The sequence below is a fragment of the Tachysurus vachellii genome, chromosome 21 (genome assembly GCF_030014155.1).
Source record: "Tachysurus vachellii isolate PV-2020 chromosome 21, HZAU_Pvac_v1, whole genome shotgun sequence".
NCBI classification, from domain to species: domain Eukaryota; kingdom Metazoa; phylum Chordata; class Actinopteri; order Siluriformes; family Bagridae; genus Tachysurus; species Tachysurus vachellii.
In genome coordinates this window covers 14,147,081-14,157,603 of record NC_083480.1, presented here as the reverse complement: position 1 = coordinate 14,157,603, position 10,523 = coordinate 14,147,081, and the positions used below count along the sequence as shown (strand labels likewise).

Sequence of the window (10,523 nt, the reverse complement as noted above, 5' to 3'; positions counted from 1 at the left end):
ATGTGTGAAATTGGGAAAGTCTTTCTTTCTTTCTTTCTTTCTTTCTTTCTTTCTTTCTTTCTTTCTTTTATTTTTTGCTTCATTTATTATGTATCACTTTTTATCTGTATTTCTTTCCTTTCTTGAATGGTAAAGTTCATTTATTTCTTCTTTCCTCCTTCCCCTCCTTTTTCCCCTCTTCTTTTCTCCTCCTGTGGTGTTCTGACTCTCACTTTTGCTGTTCTGGGTTTCAGATTGTGTTGTATCGTGAGCGGGAGGTGAAGAGCAGTGAGTGTGACATGGCCAGTGTTCATCACCTGCTCTCTCAGATTCCTCAGGACCTTCCATACGAGCAGCTCATCTCACACGCACACAAACTCTTCACCCTCTACCCTCCCGCCCAGCTCGCCTGCTCCACCACTCTGCAGTCCTTCAACAGGTAACACACACACACACACACACACACACACACACACACACACACACACACACACGTGGTCTCATTTTCCTTTTCTTCTCTTCCTTCCTCCTACAACTTCTTTGTTTCTTTTTTCTCTGTGGCTCATGTTTTATTGTTCTGTGAAAAGCAGCGTGTCCAGCAGGTGGAGCTGTCGCTTGATCTGCTCGGTCTGTACCGTCACGTTAGGTCACATCTCGTGCCCCTCAGCCTTTCCTGTCACACTTCTCTCTGTGTGTATAGACGCCACTTCTGTCACTTCTCTCCAGACGCTCTGTCATGCTTGTGCTCTTTGGAGAAGGCAACGGAAACCTTTTGTTCACAGGGAAGAGGAATTTCCCCTCCAGCAAGCCCTCACTGAGTAAAAGCCTTCAGAGCACAACTCCTTCTCTGAGTGTGTGAGCGTGAATACACAAGGTTTGGGTGTAGAGTGGTACCTCAACACACACGCGTGCACACACACACACACACACACACACATACACGCGCACATGCGTGCACTCCTCTCTCTGGGTAATTACATGCCTGCCTTGTTTCCATAAGCCCCACCCCCATGAGCATCTGTGACCTCTTTGGGAATAGGAGGACCGTGTGTGTGTGTGTGTGTGTGTGTGTATGTGTGTGTGTGTGTAGCTGTATTGTTTTGTCGAGGTGTTGAAACGAGCACCCTCCCGGGCTGTGACCTGTAGCCCCACTCTGCATTGTGTTGCTTGACCCTGCAGTGTGTAGTAATGAGTTGTGTAGTAAGCTTCTAATGACATTGACCCCCAAATGTTCTTCGTTTGTCCCTTCATCTCCCCCTTTCTCTCTCTCTCTCTCTCTTTCTCTCTCTCTCACACACACACACACACACACACACACACACACACACACACACACACACAGACAGCCGTTTGTTTTGCTCTGTGTATTTGTATTCACCTCTGATTTTCTCAGATATTAAACAAGATGTAACGAGGAACTTGGCCTTGTTCTCCTCCTGCCTTCACGTGATACAGGAATTACGTAAATAAAGCGATTCGCACCCGAACTTCCCCTCAGGTCCTAATCACATGATTAAATGGGAGCTTTGGAAGCAGTTTTGCTGCCTGTTTTTCGGACTTGTTACTGACCCATTCACAGTCATGCACAAGAAAGGATTAATACACAACGACACAAACTTTTCTTTCTTCTTTCCTTCCTTCCTTCTTTGGTTATATTATCTGCTTATTTTCATTGCAGTATAATTTCTTCCTCTTTTTTCTCTTTCTCTTCACTTTTTTCCTTTTTCTCTTTTTCTTCACTTTCTTTCCTTTTTCTCTTTCTCTTCACTTTCCTTTTGTTCTCTTTCTCTTCGCTTTCCTTTCCTTCCTTTTCCTCTTCTTTTTGCCATTATTAGGATTTTTCTTTCTTTTATTTTGGTTCATTTTCTTATTTTTATTCATTCATTTATTTCTTTGTTTTAATCATTTATTCTTTCTTTCTTTCTTTCTTTCTTTCTTTCTTTCTTTCTTTCTTTCTTTCTTTCTCTCCCTTCCTTCCTTCCTTCCTTCCTTCCTTCCTTCCTTCCTTCCTTGACTTCTTTCTGTTCTTTCTTCCTAGACTTCTTTGTCTGTCTGTCTTCCTTCCTTCCTTCCTTCCTTCCTTCCTTCCTCCCTCCCTCTTTCCTCCCTCTTTTTTTATTCTTCCTGCTGCTGCTTTTTGTTCCATTCGTTCAACAGTCGCACCTGATTCCACCTGAGCAATCAGTTCATCTTGGCCTTCACTCAGTGAGCAGTTGTGAATCCTGCTTGACTGGATACCTGACAACTGATCTGCAGAAGGATTATTATCAAAAATATACTGTCCTGTTTCTTTCCTGTTCGTTCTGCGTTACTTTTCTGTAATCACTTGAAAATCCACCATCAAGCCAGCAAGCACTGGCAGTGTTGGTGTCTGTCACTTCCTGATCTGGCCTGTTATTTCCTTTCCCAATACAAGTAAACTGCTCCAACATAAAATAGACATTATATATACCACACACACGCAGACACGTGTGTGTGTGTGTGTGTGTGTGTGTGTGCGCGCTGCTTTGGCAAAAAAAATGCAAAAAAGAGAAAAAACATGTAAGAGAGCTTTGGTGCACACCTAACCCTTAGCATAGGGTGTGTGTGTGTGTGTGTATATCAATATGCCACTCCTGTAGATGCTACAGTGACTGACTATAGTATCACCTCAGGCACATCTTTAATCCAACAGCAGGAGCAGCCGTATCTCTTCCTCTCTCCTTCTCAGAACTCTGTGTTTTTAAAGCTTGCCACATGGCATCGTTGAAGTGTTCACCATTTAGAACGCTCAGCAGTGTGCTCTCATGCATGTACAATATGCCGGATCATGTAAAAGGTTTTTTTTTTCCTCTTCCTCCTCACTGGTATGACTATGCTATTTTATTTGTATTTTTTTTTCTCCTGCCAGCTCATTTCTCACAACCTCCCAAGTTAAAACGAATCCTCGACTCCCCATATCGGGACGTTCAGACGGTGGGATTTGGCGATCGGCTTCCGTTACAAATGAAACGGACCTCTTTTTTTTTTGTTTTTTTTTTGTTTTTTTTTTGCGCCTCAAACACTTCACACACACGGACAGAAGAAAAAGAAGCGAGCGCCGGAGGCTTATCACATACGCTAGCGTTAATCTTGTAAACGCAGAGATTTAATTAAGCTTTACAAGAACAAATCGGCAGCGGCGCCGTTATTGTTTTTAGCGAGAGCTGCGTGATGAAGTGCGTAGGTTTGTTTGTCGTGTCGAATCGCTGCGTCTTCGGTTATCTGTTTGATGTTTCGCAGTCAGTCGTGTGTCTGTTCTGTAAGCAGGGTCTCGTGAGGTGTCGCTGCGTCATGACTCACTCGAGAGCACACTCAGCTTTATGGGTCACAGGGACAACAGCACAGCAGGGCTGCTGATTCATACCAGCTTTTTAGCAACACACACACACACACACACACACACACACACACACACAGGACAGAGGTAACATTCTGCAAATTTCAGTAGTGAGTAGCGAATAGCAGATTTGTCATGTGCATTAAAATCATGATTGTGCCTTTATCCAGAAATGTAAAATAGCCCAATCCCTGCTATATCAAGGACCGAATAGGATGTTTAGGGAGTCTCTGCTTTCATTCATTAAGGACCCTGCATGACGTACACTACATTTTCACACTGGATGCTGCCTGTCATGCTAATTCATATCTGTTTTGGCTAGATAGGGACTGGATCTCGCTACTGTCGATCCTTTACCACCTGGATGTGAAGTGAAGATCTGGATGTGGTAGCCTAGTGTTTAAGGTGTTGGGCTACCAGTTCGACTCCAATGTCCACCAAGCTGCTACTGCTGGGCCCCTGAGCAAGGCCCTTAACCCTCAATTGCTCAGTTGTATAAAAACGAGATTAAAAAAATTAAAATAAAATACAAGTCCCTCTAGATAAGGGCGACTGCTTAATGCTGTAAATGAAGACATAAATGAAATGAAGATCCACTAGGCTTCGGTGCTCTACAGTGATTTGAGGAACTCTCTTAAGAACAGGGACAGGGGCTGCTTTATGAGATGGGTTTGTCCACACTCACGAGTATTTTAATACGAACACCCTTCTTTACGTCCCTGGCTTTGTTGTTGTTTTGAGTATTTCCTCATCGATTTCCACAGACTGGCGTGAAATTGGAAAGAACATCCATTGAGCGGCAGTTATGTGGGCAGAAACGCCGTGTCGATCGAGGGACCACTCGGTGTTGAGCTTACATGAAGGCTAGAGTGACTCAAATCAACATTTACAACCTGACATGCTAATCCTTACGTTAGCTAGCTATGTTTTTGAACGACTAGGGAGTGTGTTGTTAAATCATCCCAAGAGTAACTCAAATAAACACTTTTTAGTAGCTGTCGTGAGTCGTGAGCATCTCAAAAATATTTCTGTCAGGTAAGAGCATGAATCCAGACAGTTACTCCAAATATGGTCACGTTGGAGGAAATCCACAGGACAAATAGCTCGATCCAAGACTACAGGCTCGACGTAGGACAGCGGTCTTTCTGCAGTTGTCAGCAGTGTCTCAGCAGGAAGTCATGTGACCACCGATGCGACTTGTGAGCGGGCCAGTAATATACCTTCATACAAGCCACACGCAAAAAAAAAATTCCTTCCTGTGCCCGTAGCGACGTGATTGAGTGACAGCAGTCGGGCGAGCCAGCGTTACAGATTCGCAGAGGTTTCACTAGCGCCTGCCTCGCCTTGCCTCGCCTCGCCTCGCCTCTCTCGGGTCTTCCTCTCTTAAAGCGAGAGTTTAAAAGTTAATTGCTCTGCTCTTACCTGTCAGCTATTTTCAGCTGCACGGTATTAGCAGCAGATCTTAATGAGAGCTACAAAAAAGGGGAGGAAATGAAAGGGAAAAAAAAAAAGAAGAAAAAGTAAAGACACTTCTTCTTAAAGACGCTAAGCCTCACAACAGTCACTTTCCCCAAGTGCACTTGAGCACGGGGTCTTTATTTTTTCTTGGTGGTTTATAGTCTTGAGAGAACGGCATTTGCATGCCGCGTTCGACCAGAGGGACAATAATGAAATGGAATTGAATATTTTATGATTTTTTTTTTTTTTTTTTAATGATGTTTTTCTCCAAACTGTTAAAGGAACTGTGTGTGCTTTAGCCCTCAGCACAAGCGCTGTTGCGCTGCATCTCTGCTGTAATTGGAGAACATTACTGCTGAAATTAAAAGTGCTGTCTCTGTGAGCAGACTAGAGGGCATATTCCTGTCGCCTCCCCTCCTTTCTTTTTTCCGAATGCCTGTCTACTGTTTTTTTTTTTTTTTTACTTCTCTCTCTCTCTCTCTCTCTCTCTCTCTCTCTCTCTCGCTCTCGCTCTTTCTCTCTCTCTCTCTCTCTCTCTCTCTCTCTCTCTCTCTCTCTCTCTCTCTCTTCTCCCGTCGGGTGTATTTATGTAGAAATCAATCAGTCAGTCAGCCTTCCAGTTAATACTGTACCAGTATAAATATTGAATTCAGTCATTTTAATAGAACACCGTGGTTGCTCGGGTCTTACTGTAGACCCAGAGGAAGAGGTAATGTTGCATTCTTTATATGTGTAAACAGCTCTAGACGAAGGAAACCTATAGTAAATATCCTAAACACGCAGCACTTGTATTTATTTTTTTTTAAGTTTTATTACCGTTTACCATCTACGTACAATTAAAAAGGAGAAAAAAGAAACAACAACAGCCGCTTCATCAAATGGTTTAATCTAACGGACGACTTCATCGTCTGCGCTCCGATCCTAAGGAGGCGAGTGCACGTGTCAAGTCTTACGTGTCCGTATAAAAGTCGGTCCTCGTCTCAGCTGTAACACGTGTAACACGTTTATTGCGGTCAATTCGGTTCAGTTTTACATCTGACGCTGGAGACTCCTTCCAAAAGAGTTCTCCTCAAAGAAGACTTCTCTGGATTATTGCTTGTTTTTCTCTGTTAATTAACCATTAACCTCACGTTTATCTCATTTATAACACCCAAGTGGTTGAGGGTTGAAGGTTTTGCTCAGTGCAGCGGCAGCTCGGAGATACTGGGATTTAAACTCACAACCTTCCCATGTGTTATCCAACACCTTAACCAATGAGCTGTGATTTAAACAAATTATGATGATTATCACTCCGTGATTACGGCAAGTTTGTACCATATACGTCCCTGTAAATAAGCTGTTACTATGGAAACAATAACATATTCGTTAACCCGTGCTTTTCTTGCACCATTGTCAGAGTTGCTGTTACAGAAGTTTAATTAACACTTTTTGACCAATCAGAATAGAGAATTCAAGCAGCGGCGTATAAGATTGGGTAAGCCGTAAACATCTGCACACGATAAATATGTGCTGAGTGGTTATCTCTCTCTCTCTCTCTCTCTCTCTCTCTCTCTCATCAGCATTGCCATCAGTACCTTTCAGGACTTCCAGACATCCACTCAAAAGCAGCGACCTGATTCCATCCTTCGGCAGCAACGTCAGCATCCTCACCAGCACCAAGATGCCCGCCTTGCCCTGGCCCACCCCCAGATCGCTCAACCCAGCGGCACACAGCAGCTCATCAGGATGGCTGTGTGGGGCATTTCAGCTACACTTGGTGCGGCTGCCCTGGCTGTCGCACAGACTGCCATAGACTGGGCACCAGACTTTCTCCTGCAGCTGTTCTGACCTCCAGAGAGAGTGTCTGTGTCTGTGTGTGTGTGTCTGTGTGTGTGTGTGTGTGTGTGTGGTTCATGCACCAAATTCAGAGCGAGTTACCAGTAAACCCGTCTTCTGCTATCAGGTACCAGAAACACGTCGTACAGATATACGATAGGTGCAAAAAAAAAAAAAAAAAACCCATAGGTTTATTTAGCATTTTGCTCCTTTGCAGTTCTACATTCTGCCAAGCTAATATTAGGAGTATGAAAGGTGGCGGATGGGTTTTTGTAATGATAAGCATTTCTCAACGCCTTTCCATCAGCAGAATGTCGAAGGGAAAAAGTGCGCCGATAGCGGATTCCAAACAGCAGCAGACGTACAGATTATTAAACCTTTTTTTTTTTTTTTTTTCTTTTCCTCCTCTTTTCCCTCCTTCCTCTCTCCACCGCTGAAGGACTTCGCGGTGGAGTGAAAGAAACAGCTCATTGAGATGAGAAGAGACGAGTGCGAGCAGGTGGGTTTCTTTGGTCTGTGGAGAATAAAGAGCTCGGCCTGCAGTGAACGCCGCACTCGAACACAAAAACACACGCACGCCCGTGCGCGCACGCACACACACACACACACACAAACTACACGCATATAGAAAACACACACAGATACACACACGCATCCATCTGTTACATTTACAAATTGAGCCAGTCATCAATCATTCTCAAGCAAGAACCACTTGGAGGAGAGAGGCTTCAAAGTCTAAAAAAAAAAAAATTAAATAAATAATAAAACACAACCTCGGGAAAGGCTCCGGAACTTCCTTATCGGAATTGCTGCCGTCTTCTCTATGTAAAACCCGAGCTGCTTGAATCCCAGGCAAAGCAAATGGATGACTCAAGCCTTAGCAGCAGCATCTCTCAAATCTTGAGCTCCTCACTCTTTTTCTCAGACGATTACCTGCCTTCACTTCCCCTGCGGCCCTTCTGAGATTTTAACGAGACGTTTCCAACGCACACTTACTTACAGGAGAATATAAATCCGTCCAAAGAGATTAAGCGGCTTGCCTTTTCCACGGCCCCGTACGCGCACTTTATTGTCTCTGTCATAAACACAGAGGCGAAGAGGCTGACGAGCCGAGGTTGAATTACAGCGTCGAACGCAGCCCGAAGCACCGGATGCTCTTCTCTATTAGTGCCATAGAGAGAGAGAGAGCTGTGGAGCAGCTGTTTATCTACAAGACAGCTCTATGAGAAACTCATCTTGTAAATTCTACTGCCAAAAAAATGTGGAAAAGTTTCACTTCTGGAAACGTCAGTCTTCGTTTTCTCACTTTCTTCATATTCAGTTAATTATACACCCAGCTAGAAATGCCCCAATCGGCTGCTTTTAATGTGATTTTAATTCAGCCCTCATGGCTGTTGGCAAGTTTTTGGTCTTTTCTTTTCTTTCCTTTCTGCCTAATTTTTTTGCCAAATGTGTCAACAAAATGTGGATAAAATACGAATAACAGGATGCGCGTCTGCACCTGTAGAACCATGTGGAAAAATTGGAGGGAAAACCTACCGAACGCTCGGGTCTGGTATGAAGAGTAATCAAGCAACAGAAATGCAATCAATTTTATGATTATTGCCGGTGTAATGAGCGCACCGAGAGAACGTGCGCCTCGTAATTTATAATTTGTTGGATATTTTTGCGCAGACCTTGTTATTATTACTGTTTACTCTCTTCTTAATCGGTGCTCTAACGGCGGATGCCGTAGTTCTCTTTACATTAGTAGGTGCAGGCTGCTCATCTCGACTAGTATCAAGTCAGATCTCGGTGCAACTGGATCCAGGAAAACAACAACAAAGACGAAAACTCAAGTGTTGACTGGAGACGAAGAGCAATCTGAAATAGATTTCACCACAATGACCATGGAAATGTGGGTTTTTATTGTGTATAAATATAGATTCTTTTAATCCTAGGCTTCCTGCTGTGATCGTGTTGGGTAAAGAGCCAGATGAACAAACACAGCAGTAAAATGTCAGTCTGCCTAAAGATGTCTAAAACCTTCCTAGCTATGTCTGGTTTCCTCACACGGCGAATATGACGCTTTGATCGAGTTTGTTGGATTCAGTTTAAAGTCAAATATACCGAATGTCAAAATGTCCACGAAGCACCTCCACTGCAGTCAGAATGCAGTCTTTTAAACACGGTTTGCTTTTTTATCACCAGATTTTTAATAAGTACTGTATTTAAATGGCATTTCCTACCACTGATTTTAATGTTTGGATTGATTCATTGTAGGTTTTAAACAATTCTGTGCGAAATTCAAACCATGCAGCAGATATATGAACAAAACTAAGCAAAAAGGTTTTGTTTGTTTTATTGATGTTTATTGTTGTTTATTGATGTTTATTGAGGCATTTCGTAACTTGCGTAACATTTCGTAATCTGAGCTGCTTGTACTGTAAACTATAACACTATTTTTTTTTTTGAAAGAGAATGGGTCATTTGAAGCCTCGCAAATAAATAAAAGCTCATGAATTTTAAAAGCATGCACGTATATTTTTTTTTATGCACTCCTCAAGCATTGGCCTCATGTCTGGAGAATCCTCGCCGTTAAAGCCTCACTAGGGGGGTTTATTTCATCTCGTCCTTTAAGTCTGTTAAGACTAATATGCAGACTGGAACGTATTTTACAATGCCCAGAAAACATTTTTACAATGGCTATTAATCGTATTCAAGGGATGTATAATTTCCATGTTTTTTCGCAGCGTGCCTGTTTTATTGATGTAGATTGTTAATTGAGCCCATGTGCTCATACTGTGTGCTGAACATACTAAAAATCCTCCATTTTTAAGGCCCGTTAATGTAGATCATTTGTAAACATGATGGGTGGTGATGAGTAGTTCTCTGAGAGTCTTAATATCGTTGCGGAATGCCAACAGGCTCACCGGAGAAAGAGAATCGAGAGACCGGTAGCAAAGTACTGTGCTCTCGTTGTGAAATGAAACATTCGGCGTTCCAGCTCACGGCACAGTAGAGCGAAAGCAACAATGACTGTAGCTCTTGGGAACTGGGAAATGTTGCCATGTGTAAGTGTGAATTTGAAGAAGATGAGGTCATGACACTGGTGACAGCAGATGCATTGCAGGGCCTGCATCTTGTTTTCCCAGAAGCCTTTTTTACACCTTCATTTATACTGCAAGGTCAGAGCAAGTCAGTGAGTCGGCAAGAACCCACGAAGATAGAGGGATAGTGATGGTAGAGAGAAAGTCTTGCTAACCCTAGACAGGCTTGCTGAAAGGAAATTCAGTGAACCCACCAAGAAGAAAAAGCTTGATCGAACAAGAGACGGGCCACTCGGGTCAGCAGGAAGATGTACGGCTCATGAAAACCACACGATTCAGAACACCGAGCAGAACACATGCAGCAAACTGTCCCATCATCCTTACCTCTGACTATGACATGTTTTATGCATGGTGTTCTAGTTAAGCGTAGCCATAGCAAGGTTCCTTTCGTCTGCGAGAGAGACATGCGCTGTGGTACACCTTTTAGCATGACCCCTGAAGTGAGCTGAACGGTCCATCATCGCAGTCTTGGATGGAAAACTCTCTGGTCGTTCATTTGTATTCAGTGCTCAGAGAGAAACTTTTCAAAGGACAGAACATTCCAGAGAGCTAATGGACCTGAGAAATGACTCCTTTGAATTCAAAGACGTCTGGACAGCTGCATCGCTAATGTCTGAAAAACCTGGCTGGGGTTCATAAAGGCAGAAGAACTGTTCAGAGCTCAGGTACCTTTTTAAGCCAATCTGAAAAATGCAGAAATTCTCAAAATATGCTTTATAAATATACCAGGCCTGGATCTTGGATATGTTCCAAAAAAGAAAGAGTTCTTTGGAATCATTGCTAGAAGTGTGATGCAGGGGTCAAAGATCATTCCAAAAGGGTGG

The 10,523-nt window shown here is 43.2% G+C and overlaps 1 protein-coding gene across 1 annotated transcript in view; it reads left to right on the top strand.

Annotated features, from left to right (window-relative positions):
- Positions 1-9,084, top strand: part of zgc:63863 (uncharacterized protein LOC393372 homolog) — a 23,149-nt gene extending 14,065 nt beyond the window's left edge. The window contains exons 7-8 of the mRNA XM_060857208.1: positions 234-418; positions 6,355-9,084. Of these exons, the coding sequence (XP_060713191.1) occupies positions 234-418; positions 6,355-6,622 (453 nt within the window). The 3' untranslated portion in view covers positions 6,623-9,084. The remainder of the gene's footprint in view (positions 1-233; positions 419-6,354) is intronic.
- The last annotated feature ends 1,439 nt before the right edge of the window (positions 9,085-10,523 follow it).